The sequence below is a fragment of the Sarcophilus harrisii genome, chromosome 3, assembly GCF_902635505.1.
Source record: "Sarcophilus harrisii chromosome 3, mSarHar1.11, whole genome shotgun sequence".
Taxonomy (NCBI): Eukaryota; Metazoa; Chordata; class Mammalia; order Dasyuromorphia; family Dasyuridae; genus Sarcophilus; species Sarcophilus harrisii.
The window spans coordinates 16,922,955-16,947,829 of NC_045428.1; the positions used below are offsets into that span (position 1 = coordinate 16,922,955).

Below are 24,875 nucleotides of genomic sequence, written 5' to 3' on the forward strand. Positions count from 1 at the left end.
CAGATTCAGTGCCCCCTGCCCCATGGGAAGAACTGTCCTTCGTTGCCTCCTCTTCTCCCCTGGATCGGCCTCCAGTGCTCGTAGGAGGCTGGGGCCTGAGACCGGACACACGTCATTGCCTCTCTGCCCTACAAGTTTGGGGTGGGAGGAGAGAGTCCAGGAGGAGGGAGGCGGGAGAGAGAGGACAGAGAGAGACCGAGCCTTGTTTGTTTTTCTGGGGATACACAGAAGAGGCTCCCCGAGCCTCTGCATGCCACTTGCTGGCTTCCACCAGGATCCCCTGTTACCCGGCCCAGCCCATCAGCCCATGTGTGCTGCAGTCTCCAGTCTCTGGGATATAAGAACATTTCTTATCCAAAGCAAGGAAGGACACCCAGCTCGCGCAGAGTTTTTACTTCAGGAATCAAAGTTCTCCTGCCTTGGGCTGCCTCGGAGCCGTCCTCACGGCACTTACTGAAAGGCTCGCTCCCATCTTCTCCCCAAAAGCTGTGCTTGTGGCACGGTCAGTAATGCAAAGCACTGGCTCGTATTTTGTACCAGAAAACTTGGGGAAGCAGTTGGTGCTTTTCCTGTCTGGTTCTGGGCAGAGATGGGCACTCACACTCAGCCGGGTAGTCTCCTTTCACATCCCAGGAGTCGGCATTGCCCACCTCGTGACTGGTAGGACTGGGACCCGGGGGCCAGGATACTTGGCAACCCGGGGCCAGGCCGTGAAACCTACTCATCCTCTTCAGTCTACAAGCAGTTCTCTCTGGAGCTTACTTAGTGCCCGGTGGGCCTGGTGATTGATGCTGAGAAAGGCCAAAACCCTATCCCTGTCCTTAGGAGGCTCTCATCGTCATGTGGGCAGGGGCGATGATGACCATGATCTCGGCACACTGGGTATATGGAAGGTGAGCTCTGGGAAAAGGCGAAGGTCCACTAGCGAGGGATGGGAGAGGCAGGGAAAGGCCTCCTTTGGAAACTGAGGCTTGAGCCGAGCCCAGGAAGCTGGGGCTGAAGGAGATCATCCCAGCTCAGAGGGGAGCTAGCCTGGCTGGACTGTAGAATGTATGGCCTCATCTGAGCCCCAAGCCTTTCTTGGCTTACTGTTTGCCAGCCACTGGGTGTGCACACACAAGGGGAAAGAGCCCGACCCCCGAGGAGTTTGCATTTTAAAGTGGGAAGGTAACACAGGGGAGCTAAAACCAGTGGTGGGGGGAGAATCTTGGTCAGATGGAGACAAAGTTTGGAAACAAACGGGTGGTGTGGGATATGTTTGCTTACACTAGAGAAGTCCAAGAGACTGGTGAGCCCAGAGGCAGGGGCAGCCCAGAAAGATCTGAGATGCTAATGAAACAGTGGAGCGGATGAGGTCACTGGGAAGGACAGAAGAGAGTCCGTGAGAGAGCCCCCAGGGACACAGAGTTTGAGGGCGTGATCTGGAAGGGAGTCCAGCAAAGGAGACTGAGAGGGAACAGTCAGAGAGGTAGGAAGAGGACCAGGAGAGAGGAGGGGGTGATGGACAGGGTCAGAGACCTCAGAGGAGTCCAGAAGGAGCAGGCTTGAGAAAAAGCAGCTCAAAAGCCTGGGGACTTGGGGGGAGGGAGGCAGCTTTCCTTGGAATGCCAATCTCAGAAGAGACGCAGCCTTCTACAGGAAGTCTTGGTGGTCTGCCTTCCCTCCCAGAATGCTTAGAAACTCCCTCCAAAAAGTTGCCCTGCACTTATTTTGTATGTATTTTAACACATCAAGTTGTGTGTGTGTGTTTACTTTACTCGGAACACAAGCTCCTTGAGAACAGGGCCTGTTTGTTAAACCTTGTGTCCCCAGCACGCCACCCAGAGCCTGGCCCATAGTAGTCGTTCGATGGCAGGAGCACAAGAACATGGCTGAAGGACCACATGGAACCCATAAGCACAAGAAGTGGGCCCCAGACTCGGGCATGAATCATCTTGGCTTTGGGGACAAAGGGGAAATAAATGTGTGCTTTCATTCTGATAAACAATGGCTCACCAAAAAAGGGAAAGCAAGGCACGTGGTTTAAATTTTAATGGAATGCTATGTCCTACAATGAGTCTGTCAAATCCTCTCTTGCCATGTTCACTGAAGAAAGGTACCAAGGTGAACAGATGAGTTTCCTTTACTTGCTTTGTGCATCAGTTTGGTGCCTAAGTCCAGGGATCTGGCACGGGCCCCTTCTGTTGCCCATGAGGCAATGTGTCGGTCCTCACCTGCCCATGGTGTCTGTGATCCTGTAGTCGAGGAACGCCTGCCTTGGTAGCCAAGCCTCATTGCCTCTTTATATTCTTGTGAGTGGAACTGAACTAGCCGTGTCTTTTCAGGTCACTTGGAAGGGCTGTCGATGGTGTTCCGGAGTTGTTCCTAATGAGAGGATCCGCAACATTGGCATTTCTGCTCACATTGATTCTGGAAAAACAACTTTAACTGAACGAGTGCTTTACTATACTGGAAGAATAGCCAAAATGCACGAGGTAGGAGCTGGTGGGGGGCCCCGCCGCCACCTCCCGGCAGCTGTTTTCTGTCATGGCTAAAGAAACTCCACTTAAAAAACAAAAACACCACCAGCAATATGCTTTAAAATAGAAATCTCTGGCAATCTTCAGCTACATTTTGATAAAAGGTGAAAAGGCTAAAGTCTTGGGAAGTACAAAGAAGAAAGGTCATGTTGATTTTTGCTATTTATCCGATGACGTGGATGAAGTTTTTTCAGTCCTGTGTGGGACGCTGCATTTTGGCACATTACGACTGACCTTTTACAATATCCCCAAATTAAGGTCATCTTGTAAATGCTTATGTGCATGTGGGGGGCTGAGTAACTGCTGCCCTTAGGGATGTGGGAATGGTGCAGGGGAGCAAGGGTCCAAAGTGGTGGATTTCTTCACTGATCATGTCTGCCATGAGACTCGGCAACTTTGGGATCAGCTGAATCTTGTTCTTCGAAGCCATTTAGTTTTCTCTTTCAGTCGGGATCCTGTCACGATAGAATCCTTCCCTTTTTGTGATCTGAGTTATTTTTGGCATTTAGGTGAAAGGTAAAGATGGAGTCGGTGCCGTCATGGATTCCATGGAACTCGAGCGACAGCGAGGAATCACTATTCAGTCTGCGGCCACCTACACCATGTGGAAAGACGTGAACATCAACATCATAGACACGCCTGGTGGGCCTTTTATCCTCGTGGCTGTTAGGGCACCGCATGTAGCATGAGCTCCCTCCCCCGGGGCCTGGCTCTCGTCCCATACGTGTCAGGCTGACCTTTCTCCAGCCCCCACATCTTCAGGGGCAGGATGAAAGGTCCGATGAGATAGCCACGGTCCCTTCCAGCTCTGAGTCTGCCTCCCATGATGCCAACTGCATTGTCGTGGGGCTCTAAGTCTCTGCTGTACAGAAGGTCTGATGAAGAGACACGGCCTCCGAGAAGATACGGCACTTCTCCATGGCCCCAGAGCTCCCGAATTGGGAGGCAGGGTTCAGATCACGGCTTTGGCCACTGTGCCACATGAGCTAGTTTATTATTTTATGTTAATTTTTTATTTAACTTATAATTTATATGTGGCTCTGGGCAGTCAGTTGTAAATAATGTGCTAGATTCTGTGTCAAGAGACTGGGAGGATACTGAGATACAAGGACTGATACACTGCAGGGCTCTTGGCACTGCAGGTTACCAATCCCAGACTTACCAACACTTTTTCTAGCAGTTGCCTCATGATTGAAAATGAATCATTGGATTGGGTATCCATTTAATTAGTTCTTAGCTGAAGAGACTAAATTAGGGCCTTTGTTGAGTTGGTCCCATTTTTATATAATTCATTCTGGAGCTGTCCACACCAAACATGACCTGTTGATAGTGAAAGGATGTATGTGTGGGCCTGGGTCCTGTGCTAAGCACGGCTCACCAGCCCACTTGACTTTCACCCACCCCAGGGGAGAGGGAAGTTCCGAGCAGGCACAGAAGTTGGTACCTGTATTAGGGACCGAGAGAGATGTGTCTTTAGATAGTGACTAGCAGTCTTCTTCATGGTCACTAACTCTGGCATTGGCCTGATGATTGTCCACTCTATGGGAGAATTTATTGCAGGGCTGCTCGAAGTGGGAGATGAACCGAGGACCTGCTGGGCCGATCCTGGCTGCCCTTCGAGCTGTCACCAGACGCTTCTGTCTCTCTAGGGCACGTGGACTTCACAATCGAAGTAGAGAGGGCACTGCGTGTGTTGGACGGCGCCATCCTGGTGCTCTGTGCGGTCGGAGGCGTTCAGTGCCAGACGATGACCGTCAACCGGCAGATGAAACGATACAATGTTCCGTTTTTAACCTTCATTAATAAACTGGACCGAATGGGTTCCAGCCCTTCGAGAGCCCTGCAGCAAATGAGGTACCAAGGGTGGGCTCCTGTCAGCAAAAGGTGCTGTGTCTGACGCAGGGGCCGCAGCCTTTTAACCCCCGTTTACTTCAGCTTCCTTAGCAACAAGAGGCAGTGCTGCTGCTGGGTCTCCCTAGACTTCAATGGACGCACTTTTGTCTGGGATCCTAAGTGGGGTGTATATTTAGAGTGGCCAGCTCCCAGTGTGTAAAACTTAGTACAGGGCAGTGAGGGTGATGAAAACAGGAGCCCATGTGCTCTCCTTAGATTGCCAAACACCTTGAAGGGTGATCTCATGTGATCTTCACAACAGTCCCATGGGACCAGTGTTATTATTATCTCCATTTTACATAAGCATTATGTCTGAGAGTGGATTCAAACTCGGGACCTCCTGACCCCAAATCATGCACTGTATTCCCAGCATCATGTAGCTGCCTTCAGAAACATAAAGCATTTGTCTCTGACTGATGGTTTCATCAATTTAGGCAAATGTTGTCATTTGAGCACCTGCTGTAGCCTGAGGCTCACCTGTGACTTAGAATAATCCTCTGGAGTTGCCAGGACCTAGAACTGAAGAGACCCACTCAGAGTCACTGCTAGTCTGGATCTCGGTTAGATTTTGCATCCAGGTCTTTGAAGCTTAGCATTTTCTGTGCTTTATAACAACCCTTTAGAACCCACAACAGAGACCGGTGAGAAAACCCTCAATTCACTTTGGCTCCTTTTCTTCAGCCAAGAGGCTAAAGGGTTCCCTGGAGCCCCCAGAGGTTGTCCCACGGTATGTCAGAAGTGGCACCTGCCCCAGGGGCCAATCCTCTTACATCCTGCTCCTTTATACCCAGAATGGCCTAAACACATCTTGTGCATTGTGCCGAAGTGATGGGGAGTGTCTTTACCTGCCCTTTCTGTTAGGAATTGTGGCTATACCTTTTCAGATTCCATGAGGATAAAATGAAATTTGCTTTCTTTGGTTTGCTACTTCTGAAACCCAAGTAAATCGGCTTTCTTAGCTTGAAACTTTTTTGGAATCGTTTGTCGCATTCAACATCAGTTCAGTGCTTTCCTTTTTTCTGACCTCCATGACAACATAGGCCAGAGCATTACTGTTCCCCTATACAGATTGGAAAATGAGTTTTAGAAGTGAGTTGTCTTGCTCAGGTTTCATAACAAATTGAGCGGGGCAGAAATTTTGAACATGGGAAATTTCCTTTCCATTCGGGTCATGGAGCTCTCGGCCTTTGGCCCAGTAGAAAGAAAGGAAAGATTTTGGGATGATGGGTGAAAGGAAAGAGATGGCTGTGATCGGAAGTCACCTGTGAGCATCCACCTTGCCAGTTGCTGAAAGAAATGGCACTGAATGGTGGTGGAGGCATTGGGCACAGTGGCGCGTGTAGGTACCTGGGCTTCCCTGCAGAGAAGTCAAGGCGTGACAGTCAACCCCAGGTTCTTCCCCTGAGGCTGAGAAAACTAGAGCTGGATTTGTTCATTTTTCAGTGTTGAGAATTCTGGAGTAGCAAGTGAGCACTGTCTGGCCGGGATATTATTTTTAACTTAAAACGTGAGGTAGTTATATAATTAGTGGCTTGCCACCTTTTCCCTTACAATCCCAAACACTCGGTTTTTATTTTTCAGATCAAAGCTAAATCACAATGCAGCCTTTGTCCAGATACCCATTGGCTTGGAGGGTGATTTTAAGGGCATCATAGACCTCATTGAGGAGCGCGCCATATACTTTGATGGAGACTTTGGGTGAGTGGCCAACCCTGAAATTTGGAGAACAGTGATATGATAAAGGGTGAAAATGAATTCCTTTCAGAAGGTAGCGTCTCGCTGAAATTGGGTAGGAATGATTTCTTCCAAAATATTTAATGAAAAATAACATGTAATCTTCTCTTTACTAAAGTCCTGCTACGACAGAAAGAGCTAATAGAAATATTTTTGTATTTATGTTCCTTTTCCTCATTTTCTGTGTTCTCTCTAAGGCATGAGCCTAATAATGAAATAGCTGAGTCAGAGGTTGGATGAAGTTTAGTGACAATATAGGTATAGCTTTACCGGCATATGTTCACATTCAGGTTTTCTTGCACTCTTTTCAACGTTTATCATTTTCCTTTTTTGTCACCCTTGCTACACTGATTAGTGTGAGGCGAAGCTGCTTTAATTTGCAGTTTGGTTTTTTTGGTTTGTTTTGTTTTGCTGAGGCAGTTGGGGTTAAGTGACTTGCCCAGGGTCACACAGCCAGGAAGTGTTGTGTCTGAGATCAGATTTGAACTCAGGTTCTCCTAACTTCAGGACTGGTGTACTATCCACTGTATCACTGAGCTGCCCCAATTTGCAGTTCTTTAGTGGAGATTTGGAGCATCTTTTTCTTGTTTGTGGGTAGTTTGAATTTTCTCCTTTGAAAACTGCCCATAAGAGAGGACAGGAAAGATTGAGACTGAAAACAATGATTTGTCAATTTTGGCTTTAAGTGGTCATTGGTGACATTTGAGAAAGCAGCTTTGGTGGGGTGGGCAGGGAGGGAGAGGAAGAGGCCACAGGAAAGCTTTTTTACCATTGGGGAATTCTGAGCATGTTAGTAAGCAGGTGGGAAAGGATCATGGGGAGTCAGTGATGATTCATGACAGGAGAAGGATGGCTAAAACAGGGTCCCAGAGGAGAGAGACAGAAAGGGATCCAGGGGACAGGCCAGGGAAGTTTGGGGAGATGGGAGACTTTGCTCTTCTTTTGTGACCAAAGAGAGAATGGGCAGCGTTGCCCAGGGGCTTTCAGAATTGAGCAAAGATCACGGAGGGAAGCCTGCCCTGCACGCCCTCGCTTTTCCAGAAGAGCAGGAGATCCTATTTTTTGAAACAAAAGACTTTCTTTCCTCAGCCAGACCATCCGATATGCCGAAATCCCCGCAGAGTTTAGGGCAGCGGCCACCGACCACCGTCAGGAACTCATCGAATGTGTTGCAAATTCAGACGAGCAACTTGGAGAGCTGTTCTTGGAAGAAAAGGTCCCCTCAGTGACAGATTTAAAGGCAAGTATTTTCAAAATAGTCCTTACTTTAATGGCGAAGCAATATCTTGGTCTTTCTTTTTTTTTTTTTTCTTTCTATAAATGGTATTTCTATTGTCCTCATTGCTGATTGAGGGAATAATGACAAAAACCAATATGGGTCTTTGAAAAATGTTTCTTATAACATGTCACTTTGATTTCTTGTATAATATTTTGGAATAGAAAAGAAGGAATAATATGTACTTTGAGAAAGATACATCATAAATATTAGCTTATCGGCTATGCCTTTTTTACAAAAGAAAATATAGAAAATTTGGGAGAGCATTTATGTCAGTACCAGAGGTGTCTCTTAAAGGTACCTACCTCCCCTTCCCTAACACTTGAAGAATTTTTCTGTCTTTCATTAGTTGATATAATTTCAAATTCAAATGTTAGAGGACAAGCTGATGGACATGTTTCTTAAGCGTAATTGGAAGCTGTGAACCATACTTGTAGTTATGGTGCTTTTAGCCAAACAAAAAGAACGTAATTCCCCACTGGCCCAGTCATTGTTTATTTTGCTTTTAATTCCATCGGGTATCCTTGGCAGTTTTGGCTAAAATTGTGCATGCAGGAAGGATTGCCTTCTCTTGGATCGTTTTACCCTAAATATCTTTATTACTTGTAAGGAGGGAAGCCGCCCAGTGTTCAGAGGGTAACAAGCCTGCTAGAGAGGGAAGGCAGGCGTGCAGCTGTCGGGTGTGTTTCATGTTCTCAGTTTAGGACGCTCTCCCCTTCTTACAGCAGATGTGCTACTGAGGAAGGAGGTTAAGGCTTCAGGAGCAAAAGTTTTTGAAGGTTGGTTTGTTCCACTTTCTCTTCCTCCTTCTCTCTCTCTCTCCTGGATTCTCCTTTGTACAAAAGCAGAATAATCCTAGGCAGAAATGTTCCTGATTCCTGAGGCTCCTTATTTCCTTCCCTGTCTACACTGGCAAGTAAGGGTGTGATCAGGTGCTAGCCACAAAGCCTGACCTGCTGAGCACCAGAAGCTTTCCTTCCCTACTGCAGTCCTCACCCTAGGTCCAGCTTATCTGCCATCTCTACAGGTAGTGAGCAGGTTACTCTTCTACTCAGAAGTCTTCAGTGGCTCCCCGATGCCTCCTTGGGGAGGCCCATGAGATTGTCCCTACCCTGAGTTCCCTCTGCCGTTCTTGTCTCCTCTCCCATTCCTCAATTCCATCTCCTCACTGCTCAGACTCTTCTCCCCTCAGGGTGTTAGCCGAGCCCCGTGGTTGGCTGCTGCCTCCTCGTTCTGAGACACAGAGGCAAGAAGCTCTAGGAGAGAACTCCTTCAAGGGTCAGGAGCAGAATGCCTGGTCATCCACAACCCTGTGGGCTCCAGTTTCTGCTCATGCCAGCAGCAGATGGGGCGACCTGAGGGACCAAGTACTTGGAGTGTTTCAGTCTAAGCGCCCACTCCCCTTCTTCTCTGCAAAAAAAGTGAGGGAGTTGACAAAGATGCCCTTGAAGATTCCTTCCAGCTCTCAAGTGCTTAGATTCCAGATCATTTCTTTTGCACGCTCTCATTTCTTCCATATGATCCCCTCCTATTTACAGTGTAGAGAAAAGGGCATTGTGAAGTTGCTTGGGTTCTCTGTCCTGTACCACGGTTTATAAAACAGCCATTTTTTTCTATAATGATAGTTCACATTTCCCTTTACAAATTGTTCTTCTGATTAAGAGCCTTGCACTTAAATCGAGTAGATTTAGAGCTGCATGCTCTACACCCCTCAAAATAAGACAGGCTAGAGACGGAAGAGCCAGGAATCAAACAGAAGTTTAATTTCAAAGTGAGGGAAATGGCATTTGATTAAAGACTCACTTTCCAGTGGGCCCTAGTGGGAGGGATCAGCTGTATGTGGGAAATCTCAATGCTCACACCTGCAGCAAGGCAGGGAGCCGAAGCCCTGACAGCGAGGGTCACAGCAGCAATGAGAAAAGACAGCCACAGACAATTCTGGGCCTTCGCTGTGACGGAGATCATCCGGAGGGTGAGCACAAAGGATTTTTGTTATGCTAAGCCCACGGCACAGCCTCTGGAATCGGCGTCGCTTCCTATTTCCAGATTTCCCTCTTTTGGCCAAAGCAAACCAAAGTCTGAAAGAACCTCCTAGCTTGCTCCTAGCTTGACTGTTCTAGACCCTCTGGAACTCCTGGAGTATGATCTTCTTACCTCTTAATCACTACATTTTACATCCTAGCCACAATAATAGCAGCAGCAGTGCTGGTGGTAGTAATGGTAGTAGTAGCAGAAGCAGCAGTAGTGGTGGTGGTGGTGGTGGTGGTGGTGGTAGTAGTAGTAGTGGCAGTAATAGTAGCAATAATAATAGCAGTATTAATGGTAGTAGTAGTAGCAGCAGCAGCAGCCAGCTCAACTGAGCCTTTCCCTTCCAGGTTAGCAGTGATCTCTTTTTTTTTTTCCCCTGAGGCAATTGGAGTTAAGTGACTTGCCCAAGATCACACAGCCAGGAAGTGTTAAGTGTCTGAGATTAGATTTGAACTCAGATCCTCCTGACTTCAGTGCTGGTCCTCTACCCACTGTGCCACTTAGCTGACCTTAGCAGTGATCTCTTAATGTCAGCTCTGATGGTTTTCCTCATTTCTGTCCTTGACCATTGCAGTCTTTGACACTGCTGACTATTCTCCTGAATCTCCCCTCTGTTTTGGATTTTCATGATGTTGCTATCTCTTGATCCTCCCACTCCTCAGACTTCTTTTGGGAGTTATCATCGAGTGTGTATGTTCCCTAATTGTGGATGTCCTCCCAAGGCTCTGTCTTGAGTAAATCTGAAACCCTTTTCACTAGTTTGGTCCAGGCTTGTGATTTTATTAGTGTGGGGAATTCTTGATGAGTAAATTCTCTTGACCAATATTGATCTGCAAGTTTTACAACTTAAATGTGTAGTAGTAGTAGTAGCAGCCTTAGCTGTCGTTGTCTATAAAATTGCTGATTGATTTTCATGAGGTGCTGATCTGACCACGTCGCTTCCTATTCAGTGAACTCTAGTGGCTCTTCAAGGTTGGCCCAGCCTTCTCTTTCCAGCCCCATTGTGCAGGGCTGCCCTCTTGCCTTCCGTAGCTTAACCAAAAGTCCTTTCTCCATCACCTGTTTTTGCTATGCCTCTTTCCTCTGTGCCAGGTGCAGCTCTTTAGTAACCTTCTGTGCAGAACCTCACTGGATCTTTCCATAACTGATGTTCTCTCTAGTTTGTAATTAACTTACTGGCAAGCTGTGTTTTTTATTTTATTTTTTTCGGGTTATGCATGTATATTGACTTTTAAAATATATACTTCTTTATGAATCACTTATGAATCAGAGGAAAAAAAATCAGAACAAAAGGAGAAAAAACATGAGAAAAAAATAACCAGAACAGCAAAGTGAACATAGCATGTGTTGATTTACATTCAGTCTCCTTAGATCTTTTTCTGGTTGCAGATAGTATTTCCTTTTCAAAGTCTATTGGGATTGCTTCGGATCACTGCACTACTGAAAAGAACCAAATCTTTCATGGTCGATCATTGCACATTTTTGCTGTTATTGTGTGCAATGTATTCCTGGTTCTGCTTGTTTTGCTCAGCATCAGTTCATATAAACCTTTTTGTAATCAGCTTGTTCATCATTTTTATAGAACAATAATGTTCTATTATTTTCATGTACTACAACTTGTTCAGCCATTCCCCAGTTGATGGGCATCTACTCATATTCCAGTCCTTTGCTATCACAAAAAGAGCTGCTTCAAACATTTTTGCACATGTGGGTCCTTTTCCCTCCTTTATGATTTCCTTGGGATACAGACCCAGTAGCATCACTGTTGGGTCAAAAGGTATGCACAGTTTTATAACCCTTTGAGCATAGTTCCAGATTGTTGTCCAGAATAGTTGGATATTTCACAACTCCACTAACAAGGAGTTTTCCCACATCCCCTCCAATATTTATCATTATTTTTTCCTGTCACCTTAGCCAATCTGAGAAGTGTGAGGTGGTTCCTCGGAGTTGTTTTAATTTGCATTTCCCTTATTAGTAGTGATTTAGAGCATTTTTTCATATGACTTTAGATGGCTTTAATTTCATCATTTGAAAATTGTCTGTTCTTACCCTTTGCGGGTCAGTTGTTTTTTCCAATGAGATGTTTCACATTGTTTTCTCTTTTTTCATTCTTTCGGTTTTGTTTTATTGTATCTTCATTTCTCATAAAGTCATTTGTTAGGTAATTTGAGGGGTACATGGCAAAAGGAACTGTATAGCAGGAAATAACCTGAGGAGGGGAAACATTGTATGCAAAGAGAGAAAACAGGAAGGCAGTAGTAAAGGTTGTTTACCCCAAGATTAATGATTTTGTTATTGAGTAGCCTGTACAGTGACGGGGCAAAGAATAAAGAAAGCTGGATATGAGATGATGTAATGAGATGGTATATAAGAAAGAATGTAACTGTGAAAGGAGAGACACCATTATAGAAAATGTAGAGTGCTTAATAAATGCTTGCTGTGCTTAACAACATCTGGTGTCCCGGGTGCTCTGTGGGGAAAGAACACAGCTATAGAGAGCTGTGCCAGATACGTCTGAAGACCGGGGAAAAGGTAGGAGTCCAGTTGAGACCCTCTTGGTGAGTAGAGGGACCCTTATAGTCATTAGCTTCCATTTGCTTAATTATAATTTTAAAGGAATTATTTCCCTATTTTTTTTTTCTCAGTGAGGTTCTGTACTTCCTTTTCCACTTGACCAATTCTGCTTGTCCTCATTAGCTTCTTGTATTTCCTTTTGCATCCATTTCTCTTGCCAGTTTTTCCTTGATTTTCAAAATCCATTTTGAGCTCTTCCATGGTCCTTGGCCATGGAAAATTTTTCTTAGAGGCTTTGAATGTAAGAGCTTTGAATTTGTTACCATCGTGTGACTGTGTATTTTGATCTTCCTTGTCACCATAGTAGGTTTCTATGGTCAGAATCTTTTTCTGTTGTTTGTTCATTTGCCTGGACTATTACTTGGCTTTTAACCTTTAACCTTTCCAGGCTGGAGAGTGTAATGTCCCAGGCTTCACGTTTTGTGCAGCTATTTTCAGCGATCCTTTTAGGGATCCGTACTGTGAGCCAGCACTGCCACCCAGATCTGAGTATGGGCAAAGTGACAGAGTCCTGCTGCAGTGCCAACAAAGAGGTCCCAGAAATCTCCTCCTGACCAGCTGTTTGGGTCCCCCCACCTGTGGGCTATCTCCGGAAGCCACAGCTGTCTCTGCATGATCGCTGCTGCTTACCAGGTGCTGCCGCCACTGCTGTTGATGCAGTGACTCTCACAGCCCTCTCCTGGTTTGCTGGGGCTCCCCTAGCCCCAAACCTTTCCTGCCAAGTTGCCGTTAGTGTCTGTGGGCAGAAAGGTCTAGAGATTGCCACCAATACCAGATTCAGAGGCCCCACTGCCTGCTCCTGGTTTCCTGGGGCTCAGGTTCTGCTGGGGTGGCCTGTGCCATAATCATGCTCCATTCCCACCCTGATGCCACAGATGCCTCCTGCAGACCTTCTGAGCCTCCTTCAGCTGGAAGATTGTTCCACTCTGTCTTTTTGTGGTTTCTGATGCGTTAAAATTTGTTTAGAATCATTTTTTAAAGGTATTTGGGGGAAACTCATATTTGTCCTTCTGTTCATTCCACCATCTTGGCTCTTATGGTTAACTTCCTTGTAGTTATTTTATCTTCTATCTACATCTGTGTGCATCCCATCTTCCTCAATAGCGCAGTGATAAGTGGTGTACACTGTGACTCCGAGGAAATGCCATGGTTTTATCTTTCTTTGTCAGGACTAAGACCTGTGTGTGGCCCATCAGGGGAACGATGAATTGTGCAATTTGGGTAGAGCAGAGTTGTGAAAGGGAGTAAGGTACATCGAGGCTAGAAAGAGAGTTTGGAGCAAGAATTCATTGTTGGGCAGTGACCTTTCAGTTTTCCATTATGGCCTTAAGAAAAAGGGGGCAACTCTCCCAATTGCTATTGGTTTCTGTGCTGTAAAATCTTGACTAAAAGCAGTAAATGCTAATTTATTCTTACTTGTTGGGTTTTAGGCATAAAATATACTGTTTAAATGGAGCCAAACAGAAGTAACATTTAGATAAAATTTTATTTTTTTTCTTTTTAGCTTGCAATCCGAAGAGCAACCATTAACCGAGTGTTTACGCCTGTTTTTGTGGGAAGTGCTTTGAAGAACAAAGGGGTGCAGCCTCTTCTCGATGGTGTCCTGGCTTATCTTCCTAATCCCTCCGAGGTCCAGAACTATGCCATTCTCAATCAGGAGTAAGAGAGATGGGCATGCTTTCTGGTTGGGAGGGCATTTTCATTCTCTCAAGAGGGCCGGGATCCGGGGCTCTGTGTTGAAGGGGCTTCATTTTCCAGCGCACAAATTAATATTATCAAGAAATCTTGGGCAGTGGTTTCTGCATATAACTTGCAAAAAAAAAAAATTCTTGTTTTTCATACTTGTTCTAAGTAGAGAACATTGTTTTGTATGTTATGAGTCTATTTCTCCTTCCTCTGGCACAGATTTTGTAAATAGGCTCTAGTGCTTAAAAGCTTTTCTACCTTCTTTATCCCCCCTGATTTGTCTCATCGTTCGGCAGGGGCCTAGCCGCTGGCCGGGCGCTGCTGCCTTGTCCTAGTTACATTCATGTTGGCTGGGAGATGCGGCTCAGAGAGGGGGGAGCAGCCACCCTCTGCCCCCAGCTGACAGGCTGCTAAGTGAGCTTGAGGGGCTCTGTTGGTCCTACAGCTTCCCCCATTTTCACTTCCTTTAAGGGACACTGAAGAGAAACCCAAAGTCCTGATGAGCTCCCAAAGAGACGGTTCCCAACCTTTTGTTGGCTTGGCTTTTAAACTGGAGGTAGGCCATTATTTTATTTTTGCTGAATAACTCTGCTAATTAAGAATGGTGAAAGTAATTGCATGTCTTGGGGAGGGTTGAATTGGAAAAGATAATTTGTCCACGATCATCTAGATAGTAGTTTACATACCACTTGGGTTTGTTTATTTTCTCCCTGAGCACGACTGGAATGGGCATTGGCTAAACATTGTCTTAAACAGTTCTTGTCAATTCATTCTAAAGACAAAATTTGAAGGAAATTCGGGGGGGGGGGGGTCTGTTTTGGAGTGCTGGAGAACTGCTGGGTGACTCCCTTAAGGCTCCCTGAGAAGAGTTACCCTCTTCTCTCCTGGGGGTTGATGAATCATGTAGAAAAGGGTCAGTAGCTCAAAAAGATGGTGCAGCTGGGACATGGTCTGAATTGACCACGTGCTCTTCTCGTCTGCCTTCCCGTCCAATGTCCCTTTCCAGGCTGGCCGATTTGGACAGTTGACTTACGTGCGAAATTACCAGGGTGAGCTGAAGAAGGGCGACACCATTTATAACACCAGGACCAAGAAGAAGGTGCGAGTGCAGCGCCTCGTCCGAATGCACGCAGACATGATGGAGGCAAGTATCCGGCCCACCGCGGAGGCCAGACATTTCCTTCTCTCCTCTCCTTGGTATGTCCTTCCTGTCCTAAGAGCTAGTTTCCGTTTAATGGAAATCACTTACTCTGTGTCTTTGTTGTTTCTCCTTTCTACAGTTTCCCATGGTTCTGATTCAGTGTTTCCTAGCATTAGGAAAAGGCAGTCCCTGTAAAGAAGTGGTTCTCTGCCAGATGCTGCAAGCTGTATATAGCATATTGCCACTTTATTTGCTTTGGGGATGGTCTATAGCAACATCTCAGGCCAAAGAGAAGGATCTCTTTGCTAGCATTTGGCCAAGTGATCAGCTCTGGGTCTCAGCAAGGTTCTGTTGTAGCAGTAAGAGCATGAAAAACCCTTCTAAGGCTTCTCAGGACCCAGAAGTTTCATGGTCACTCATGTGTTCTAAAAATGCCGTCACGTTTTCCAGAAATGCTTGATCCCTTTTTTCCCTAGTGGATCTGGAATAGGGTTGGAGGTCTCCTACACCGCGGGGTGTCTGGAGGGCAAAAGGCAGTTTCTGCCTCCTCCCACTCCCAGGCGAAAGCAGTTGGTGCCAACATATTTTTGCCCAGCCTGCCAAGTGCGACAGAATCAGCGCCAGGCTGGGAGGGGGCTTTGGCTTGGGCTTCGCCCTCCCCATCCAGTGCCATGAAGATGACGGAGCTTTCTCTGAGGTCCACGGTGCTGCTGTTCTGTTTGTTGGGCAGCAGAGGGCGTGGATGGTGGGAAACAGGGCCGGGTGGGTGTGTGCCAGCTGTGTCATGGGCCCCAGCCAGTCTCGGGCTGCCCAGCAAGCAAGGAAAAAGGAGGCTCTCGTGAATGAAGCGAAAACATGTGGACAAAAGCCAGGAAGCTTAGCGGACAGCAGCATTTTGCTCTCGGATTTCCTGTATTTTGGGGCCCCTTTACATCTGTTGAAAATTAAGCTTGTTTTTAGGCACAATGGACTTCATTCTCCTGCCTACACTCTTAGAACTTCCTTTGAAGTTATGGACTGAAAATAACTATCTCACATCTTGTTATCTGATCGAAGGTGCACATGTGGGACTTTTCAACCCCCAAGAAATCATTGCACGAAATTTGGTGATATCAGAGTTACCGATTCTTTCATGGCTTGTCCCGGAGAGGGCTGTCTGAAATGGGACAGAAATGAGACTCAAGGGAAGGTGCTCTGGCTTGCTGCTGGTTGGCTGCCAGAAGTGTTGGGAGATGCCCCCTAACTGGTCACTTTGTGTTTCTGTTAGACACTATGTACCCCATTTTGATAACCTAGTATTCTTTTTCCTCATTTAGGATGTTGAGGAAGTTTATGCTGGAGACATCTTTGCATTGTTCGGCATCGATTGCGCCAGCGGAGATACATTCACAAACAAAGACAATATTGATCTTTCTATGGTAAGTTTCGTTGCTTCAAAGCAATTCTCTGCTTGACTTGGCAAAATCGGTGTTTTTATGCAGTCCATTTAGTATTAAGACTCAGAAAAGCATTGTCTTTTTTGTTGAATCTCACCATCTTGGCCATACAAATACCAGAATTAACAACTTGTTTTCTCCTAACAATTAGAAAATAAGGATCCAATCTGGACACGTAGAGACAGGCAGGATCCTGAATTTGGGGTCTTCTGGATTTCCTGGTCTCTCTTACAGATGAGGACAGTGGGAATTTTCCCTCACAGAATTGAGACTCCTTGAGGGAAAAAAGGCCTTTTACTTTTGTCTCCATGATTTTTCCTGCCACATATTAGGTGCCTGTTAAGCTGATTCTTAATTGCCATTTCCTTTGTTGATAAATTAGCCCTTTAAAATTTCCAAATTGGGATTTTTGTTTTAATTTGAAAATTTAAAATAATTACATGGGCATCCAACAAGAGAATCATAGAACTGAACCGCCTCAGATTTTGCCCATCTAGTCGCTTGGAAGTGCTTATTGTGTGCCAAGTATTATACATTGTGAGTGAAAAGAAAGCAAATCTGAATGAGCGGCTAGTACTGCCGATAAGAAAATCTAGGGGTTTGTACAGAATATCTTATTTAGAGAGTGGCGATCATTTCCTCTAACCTTTCATTTTACATATGAGGAGACTGAGCTCCTACACTGGGAGTGGGGATTTCCCACTAAGGTTCTTTAGCTGCTTTGGTGACAAGAGTTTGGGAGAAAACCCACAAGAACTGTCCTTTGTCCTTCCTAATTTGTGTTACTTTGTGTAATTCTCCAGTCTGTTCTAACCTAAACTAGAACTTATTTTTTAAACTCTCCTAGGAATCGATCCATGTTCCTGATCCTGTCATTTCTATATCAATGAAGCCTTCTAACAAGGTAGGCATTTTTTGGAAGTGTGACCCGTCCCCACTTAGGTCCAGCAGGGGAGAAAGCCCTTTATTCTTTGTTCTCAGTCATTCCTTCAGGATAAGTGAGTAAAGGTGGAGGCTGTGTTGTGGCTCCTTGGCAGGGCACAGATTAATGGGCAGCTGTTCTGCACCACCCATGTTAACCCAGGCTTTTGCTGGAGGCCTGGCATTTCTAAAATGTGCAGGCCTTCTTGAGAAGGGGCCACTTTGGAGTGCAATAGGTTTAACCCAAACTTCAGGAGCCTCTTTCTCTGTGAAGGGACAGAAAAGCAGAAAACTCCCTCTCCTCTTGGAGATTTCTAGGCCATAAGATGTCCTCTTCCCCCAGAACTCTGAAGTTTTTTAAGGAAAAAATCATGGCAGAGTAGACTTTTCTTTTTACTTAATTCAAGGATATTTGAGAATGAGATATAGAGTAACTCTTGTCTTTGGAACAACACAAATAACTTAACTCATTGCTTTTTACTTTGAAAAGAACGATCTAGATAAATTTTCAAAAGGCATCGCCCGGTTTACAAGAGAAGATCCCACATTTAGGATTCACTATGATACTGAAAGCAAAGAGACAATTGTCTCAGGAATGGGAGAATTACACTTGGAAATTTATGCTCAGGTAAAGACCACTGCTCCCTTGCCTTCTGACCTCTGGCCATTTTGTGTTTCATACCCTTACTTTTGGTAGAGGACAAGATTTGAAATTGATCTCAAGGAGTCTAGTTGGGGGCTTTCCAAGATGGGATTTCGCCGTTTTAGGGAGCTCCTTGTGATGTGCATGTGGCCCCAGGACTCTGACCTTGCCTCTCCTGACATTACAGACACTGTAGCAGTAAAAGGGGTGTGGGTGAATTCTGCCAGCCCCTGGGCCCAGTTACCTCTCAGTCCTTAATCTCAAGTGACTTGCTTTTCCATATGGGTTTTCATTTTAGAGACATAAAAGTGATAGGAAATGGCTGGAGAGCAGATTCCTTGCTTAGATTTTAGACGTAGATTTATTGATGGATTACATCTGATGTTTACATCTCTTTCCCCTCCTGCCTCTCCCCTTTCCCTAGAGGATGGAAAGAGAATATGGCTGCCCCTGTGTCACTGGAAAGCCCAAAGTAGCCTTTAGAGAAAGCATCACTGAGCCTGTACCGTAAGTATAGTGTGCAATTAATCTAATTAGGCATAGGTTGGAGTGGTTTATTATGGAATCTACACAATAGTACACAGCAGTCTGGACACCGATACATCTTGGGCAGTTTGGTTCCCAAGCTCTGTAGATGGATGAAGGGCACAAGCAGGACAGGTGACTGCGTGTTCCTGCTCATTGCTTTCGGTGCAGTTGGCGTTTGTAGTGTTTGACTTTAACTCCATACTGGGGATGCCAGAGGACTTGTATTTGGCAAGGATTCATATCCTAGGGAGGAAAAATGTAGAGTTGTTTAAGGACATTTGGTATCTTTTTGATATGTTTGACATTTGGTCAACAAGGATTTTATGTGCCTGAGTGGCAAAGAATTTTGTCTTCAAGGATAAGGGAGGCAAGGTGTCATGCTACATATGGACATATATACAGATCTCTGAGGGAAAGGCATTGGCAGCTGATCACACATGAAATGGATCTGTCAACAAGTTGTTATTTTGCCCAGAAAGTCAGTTCCTGAGGCAGGGGTATGGTGATGTTACTTTACCTGTGATGATACAAAGTTATGAATCAAGACGTTATAGTCCAATTCAATAAAATCATCCTCTCTTTTCTGTAACAAAAATTAAATTAAAAATTAAAACACTTTTCTTTAGGAAAACAAAAAAACAGGTTTCATTTTGAGATGCAGTTCACAAAAGTGAACTGAATTCACTAGGCAGTCTAGAATGAGTTTTACACTCTCTGCTCTCTGCTGGGGGAGTGGGGTGTTAGGGCAAGGCAAGGCACCTCTTCAGGGTTGTTTCCCTGAGAGTGGGGGACTAGATACCTCCAAGGTCCCTTCATCCTGCAATTCCAACTTGAACTGGCTTAATTAGAATGTTCAAAAAGCATCACTGTTTGCCCTTTGTGTCGTTAGTCTCCTCATTATTGTGACAGCTGCATAAGAATTGTTAAAAGACTAGTTTATTATTTAAGAACCTAGAGAGCATCCGTCATTATTCATGAAAGCAGAGCTCAAAGGACACTCAATTATTAAAATGAGTTATTTGTATTAAAGCAGCATACATTTCTATGGAAAGCTTACTCTGGAAAATCTAGAAGTTGGGATAAACACAGTGTGTATGTTTACAGGGTTTTCTAATTAAGAGCAATGTCTAATTAGACATTGGTTTTTGGTTTATCTTGTGAGGAGAGCTTCTGGCTCTTTAAGACAACTAATGGAATTAGTTAGTTCCAATTAGAATTGGAATATTCCTAAACTCTTTCGGGAATACAGTGGTTTTATGGTGATTGCAGTTGTGATTGTCTTGAATACAAGGGTTAAATGAGTTGCTGCAGAGGGCCTTCCTGTCCTTCCTGTGCAGATCCGTAATGAATGGCAAACGGGAGCTTGCTTTTGTTTGGCGCTGCAGACACCCTTTTCTTTGACTGTTAAGGGAATGTATCCACTAGTGAGACATTTTCTTGAAAAATTGGAATCTTTCTGTTAAGGTACTTGATGTGACTCCAAGTCCCAGTCTTGGTCCAGGCTCTCTTATAAAAAATACCTTATGGATGTGACAGCTGTAAAAGTCCACGATTTCTCTGTGTCTTAATTCATTCCCCCCTCCCCCTCCAGGGCAATAATATTTCGGGCATATGGGCAAAGAAAATTAGAGTTAGGTTATTGCCCATGAGTTGATAGAACAATTCTTATAATCTGGATTTAAGGGCCACTTAAAATTGATCTGAGCCAATGGAGAAGAGTTCTTAAAAGTCTATTATAATTGGTCTCCTGTTGCAGAACAAATCAGCCAGGTGCAACAAATTTAACTAAAGTTTTATTCCTACAATAGAAGTAAAACTTTAATGAAAGGGTAGAGAAAGAGATTTTTTCACCCTTTTTTCCTTCAAATTGAACTACTTAAAAAACAAACAAACCCATAATGCACCTTGGGAAAGGTCTCAGTAGCAAAGCTATCAACGACTTATTAAAGAGAGCAGATACATTCCAACATTAAATTGAGAAAAACAGGTGCCAAACGTGACCTGGGTAGTTTGGGAAGCACACTTTGGGAGAGCAATTTCAGTGTCTTTAATAACTTAAAAATGAAATCGTATAGAATATGGAATTACGAATAAAGGTGAAAAGATCAAAATCATTAAGTGCTTGTGACTAAAAGTTTGGAGCTGAAATTGCAAGAAATAAATGACTGAAAAGATCTATGTTCTCAGAAACAACTACTAGTCAATTTAATTTGTGATTAAGGAAAAATTGACTGTTGAGATGCCCTTAAAAGCTAATAGAAGATAAAAAAGCCATGTCTGTGAGTAGGTATATTTTTCATTGGTACGAAGAAACACTGACAGCATGTATTTGTGTGTAAGGGATTGCATTATAATCTATTTCTAGTTGTCAAAAATATAGGTTATTTTGGAGGGTTTTTTGGATATGAGAGTACTCATTTGAGTATACAGTCTCAGAACACTGCTTTGCCTCTGCATGATTATTGGCAGCAAGTATCTGTCCCCCAAGAAAATATTTCATGCCTTACCATTGCCATGCTGCCTCCTAAATTTTGTGTTTAGGAAATGCAAACTAAATTTCCTATCAGGCTGAAACAACTCTACATAATTAAGAACCAAAATGTGCTGCCAGTAATTTGATCATCATATTTCAGAGCCAGATATTTCATGGTCTTGTATAACTGTTTGCTCCCTTTCATAGTGGATGGTTAAGCATTGATTTAGGGACAACGACATTTGCTGTATTGCTAATGGTCAGAATGGATCTTTGGGATCATCCCCAATGTCTGATGGTCCAAAAGGTGCTACTCACCACTTGCTTGACATTTTCTACCCATGCCATATTATAGCATGTTTTTTCACTGGAATGCTGCCATATTACGTAACCAGAGGCCACTATGGCTAGGTGTCGAACTGGCTTCAGTTCCGGAGGGATGTACCCATAATCGTCTGTTGGGAGGGGAGGAGGAGAAGCATTTAGATGGTGAAGGCGGCCATCATTTTATCGACATAGTTGTCAATAAGTTATTCTTAAGCACCCCCTTGTTGTTTGACTTGGGTACCATTTGGACTAATGCCGGGCCTGCTGAGAGGGAGCTGGGGGATGACCCCCTGAGCAGCTGGAGGGGACATCTCCAGCCTCAGACTCCATCCCTGGCCTTCTCCCTTTCTGGCTGAGGGGCCCCTCCCTGGCTGCCTTGAGGTCCGCGGCTGTCCAGCGATGGTGGTGCTGAATAGACCTGCCCCACCCACCCAGCCTATATACAAATGCCTATAGCTGCTGGCACATGGGGCAAAGGTAGACTCCATAAGATCTGTAGTCTTTTTACATGTACCTGGAATTTTCTTGGCTTTCAATGGTTTCTTCATGGATTTGAGACTCTCATAAAATTTATTGTCTTCCTCATCTGTGTTTTTACCAGCGTCCCCTAAAAACGTATATTCCACTTCGGGTACAGTGTTCTCTCCAGTTGTGGGGTAAAATACTTGCGCTTCGCAGTTCACCATAATCTCCTGTTTAAAATATATTTGCATAAAATTCAGATTTTCTGGTGCCGACTTAGAATTCAAAATACTCTGCTTCTGTGATTATTCTGGGTGTGCTGACTGCCCCACTGTACCCTTTTCCAGAAGACTATTTAAACACCTTGATATATGAGTGTATGGCTTTATGCATATGCACATAACATATATATTCATTTATATATATATATATATATATATATATGACACATATTAACTTCGTATAGAATCCTCACATATGAATAGTAACCATTTGCAAAATCAGATATAAGTCACATCACCCCGAGTGCCCGCCCTCCCTCCCTTGAAACATTAGCAAAGTGAGGTGCGAATGGTACCACAAGAAGGAAAATCAAACATATAGCTCTTTCATCATTGTTTTATTATTGGCCTCTGAAAGTATCTCATCTCTCATCCCGTACCAGAGGCCAGCAGCGGATAATCCCGTTTTAAAGGTGGTTGGTTGTCTAGCAACTCGGATGCCTTTTATTATATTTCCTATAGACCCTGTGTCTCTGGCTCACGGTTAACATCTTAAACGACCGCCTCCTATCAGACTTTATCAGGGCAGTGGCCCAAACCACTGTTTCCTTGCCATATTAACACATTTTTATTAAGCCCGTTTAATGTCGTACCGTTTTTGCTATTATTGAAATATGTTTGTCCAACAATATTTGGCCATTTTGTAACTCGTAGATATCTGGAAGATTATTCTCCCCCCCCCCCCGCCCCCCAGCCTCTTGTAAATCAGAACAGGAATGAGGAAGGCAATTTGAAAAATAATTAATGGAAAAACCAAATTCCTTCAAGGTACTTCCAGCAAAGCTGGACAGTTCTATGGTATCCATAAGATGGGATTGACCATGGTCATGTGGTGCTCAAAATGGAAACCAAGTGAAATTGATGGCTTGTTTTCTATATAACGCAGCAAAAATGCCCATTTCCCATTGGGCCTTTGCATTTGCAGACCGCAAAGCTCCATAGGGTTAATAGTTCAGTATTTAGGGGGCAAGGATTTTGCGAACAGCAACCTTAGGTTCTGTTCAGAGAATTTGAGCTGTTACAATGACATTAAAGCATCACGTTACTTACGTTCTTGACCATTTCTCCCAAAGTAAATTTCAGGTGGTACTTATGGCCCCTTCCTGGAATGTCCTGAATTAACAAGATAAAGAGAAGGCCAGTCTTACTCTCCCGTCTGGGGAAGGGAGATGGGCCGGGCCGGGAGCAATGGCAAAGGGTCAAGGTGTGTTAATTACCGAGGTAAATACCCTTAGGACAGCCCGGATGTTGTAGAATAAGAACAAAACCGACCCAACTCCGCGCCAGGCCGAGTGGTCCATACCTTAAGGGGTAACCCACTGCTTGGTTTTTCAAACGATTTGCGGGGTCTTAGTGAGGGAGCCTGGGCCGGCTAAGCGGGGCTCTTCCGGCACCGTGGCTGTGGCCAGGCTGAATCTCCCCGGGAGCCCTCCGCGAGCCCATCCACTGGGGCCCCGGCCCGGGCTGCGGGAAATGCTGTCAGCCCCCGGGCGCCCCGGCCGGCCGCCGCAGGTGCGGCCCGGCTTTCCTCCGGCGCCCTCCTGCCCCCCCCCCCACCCGGAGTGCCTTCCTGCCATTTGAATCGCAGCTGTGGGAATTCTCCGGAGAAGCGGGGCTGAGACGGCAGGAGGCTCGTGGGGGACCCGGCCCGGCCGCCGCCCGCCCGCCCTCCCTCCTTCCCTCCCTCCACCTGCTGCTCCAATAAGTTAACTCGTGGGGCCGGGGCCGCCGGGGCCGGTCACTCACCTCCAGGGTGGCCTGTGTGACCTTGCCAAACAAGTACACCTTGTGCGGGGTCCCGACCTGGTAGTTGATGTAGTTCTGGACCAGCGTGGCCGCCCGCCTTGCGGGGTAATGGCTCGGGTGGAGCTCCTCCATCGCTGGCGGGGGCGGCGGCTCCGGAGGGGGACCGAGGACCGAGGACCGAGGACCGAGGAGAGACCAAGTGGAGACTCGGAGCAGCGCCGAGCTTTTGGCTGTTGGACGGCGGGGGTGGGGGCTGCTGGGCGGGGGGGGGGGGGGGGGGGGGCGGCGCGGGCCCGCCTTCCTCCTCCCCCTCCTTCCTTATTCTCCTCCTATCCTCCGCGTCTTTCTCTCCTTTCCCTCCTCCTCCCTTCCTTCTCTTCCTCTTTCCCTCCTCCTCCCCCGCCCCCTTCCCCTCCCTCCCGGGAGGCAGGAAGCTGAGGCCCGGGGCCGCCGCTCCCTCTGCCCTCGGGGCTCTCCTGCCCGGCCGGGCTTCCTGTGGCTCCGGGTGCCTCCCGGAGGCGGGGGCCGGGCCCTGGGCGGGGGAGGGCGGGGCCCTGCCCTTTGCCCCCCCAGCCCAGCTCTTTCCTTGCTCCCTGTAGGAGGCCCTGGGAAAGTGGTTCGGATCCTTTGCTTCTTTCCCCCCACCCCAGCCCGGGAGCTGCCTGGCAGTCAGTGGTTTGTGGGTTTCCCAGCCCGCGCCTCGGGGAGGGCCCTGACTGGGGTTTGCAGCTCCAGTGATTTACTTAGCACTCTACCCAGAAAAGTCTCCAAATGCGCGCCCCAGCCCCAATCTCTCCAACCCCGACCCCCCGTATCCACTGGGCTTCCCTACCTCTATGTCCCAAGTATCTGGGCCATCATCCGAAGTGGAATTCAATTCAAAGTCATTTCCCAAGCTTCTCAGCACCCAGACGTTACTGGGCCTGGGCTTGCCCCTGCCCTGAGGGGGAGGGAGGAAGGGGGAGTCAGGAATGGGGAGTCGGGTAGCTATTAAGGTGGTGCAGGATTGGCTTCTGGGAGAAAGGAACCTTGAAGAAAATTGGGATTCGGAGGATCCCAGAATTTGAGAGTTAAAAGGGACTGACGCAGCCACTACAAGTGGAGTCCAACCCACTGGCCAGGAAGGAGTCTTCCCTGTGACTGAGTCATGGCTGACTAGTGTCCAGCCTCTGCTGGGAGGGCCAAAGATCGCCCGTTTCACTCTTGA

At 46.0% G+C, this 24,875-nt stretch overlaps 2 protein-coding genes across 2 annotated transcripts in view; one reads left to right on the forward strand and one right to left on the reverse strand.

Moving 5' to 3' along the window:
• GFM1 (G elongation factor mitochondrial 1) overlaps positions 1–24,875 on the forward strand; it is a 40,067-nt gene that overhangs the window by 1,812 nt on the left and 13,380 nt on the right. The window contains exons 2-13 of the mRNA XM_031957575.1: positions 2,325–2,474; positions 3,029–3,161; positions 4,169–4,373; positions 5,994–6,110; positions 7,236–7,386; positions 13,529–13,683; positions 14,182–14,266; positions 14,717–14,854; positions 16,168–16,269; positions 17,135–17,191; positions 17,699–17,836; positions 18,276–18,358. Of these exons, the coding sequence (XP_031813435.1) occupies positions 2,325–2,474; positions 3,029–3,161; positions 4,169–4,373; positions 5,994–6,110; positions 7,236–7,386; positions 13,529–13,683; positions 14,182–14,266; positions 14,717–14,854; positions 16,168–16,269; positions 17,135–17,191; positions 17,699–17,836; positions 18,276–18,358 (1,514 nt within the window). The remainder of the gene's footprint in view (positions 1–2,324; positions 2,475–3,028; positions 3,162–4,168; positions 4,374–5,993; positions 6,111–7,235; positions 7,387–13,528; positions 13,684–14,181; positions 14,267–14,716; positions 14,855–16,167; positions 16,270–17,134; positions 17,192–17,698; positions 17,837–18,275; positions 18,359–24,875) is intronic.
• Positions 18,391–24,573, reverse strand: LXN (latexin). Its single transcript, XM_031957576.1, has 7 exons — positions 24,501–24,573; positions 23,669–23,898; positions 22,973–23,035; positions 21,694–21,871; positions 21,171–21,307; positions 18,897–18,962; positions 18,391–18,622 (listed from the first exon to the last, which is right to left on the reverse strand). The coding sequence occupies exons 2-7, from the start codon at positions 23,798–23,800 to the stop codon at positions 18,530–18,532; spliced, it is 669 nt and encodes a 222-aa protein (XP_031813436.1). The 5' UTR covers positions 23,801–23,898; positions 24,501–24,573; the 3' UTR covers positions 18,391–18,529.

Coding starts and splice junctions, on each gene's coding strand:
- LXN (XM_031957576.1), bottom strand. CDS start 23,800: ATGGAGGAGCTCCACCCGAGCCATTACCCCGCAAGGCGGGCGGCCACG. Junction 23,036..23,668: donor TCACACAGGCCACCCTGGAG/GTGAGTGACCGG, acceptor TTGTTAATTCAG/GACATTCCAGGAAGGGGCCA. Junction 21,872..22,972: donor TGGGAGAAATGGTCAAGAAC/GTAAGTAACGTG, acceptor TATTTTAAACAG/GAGATTATGGTGAACTGCGA.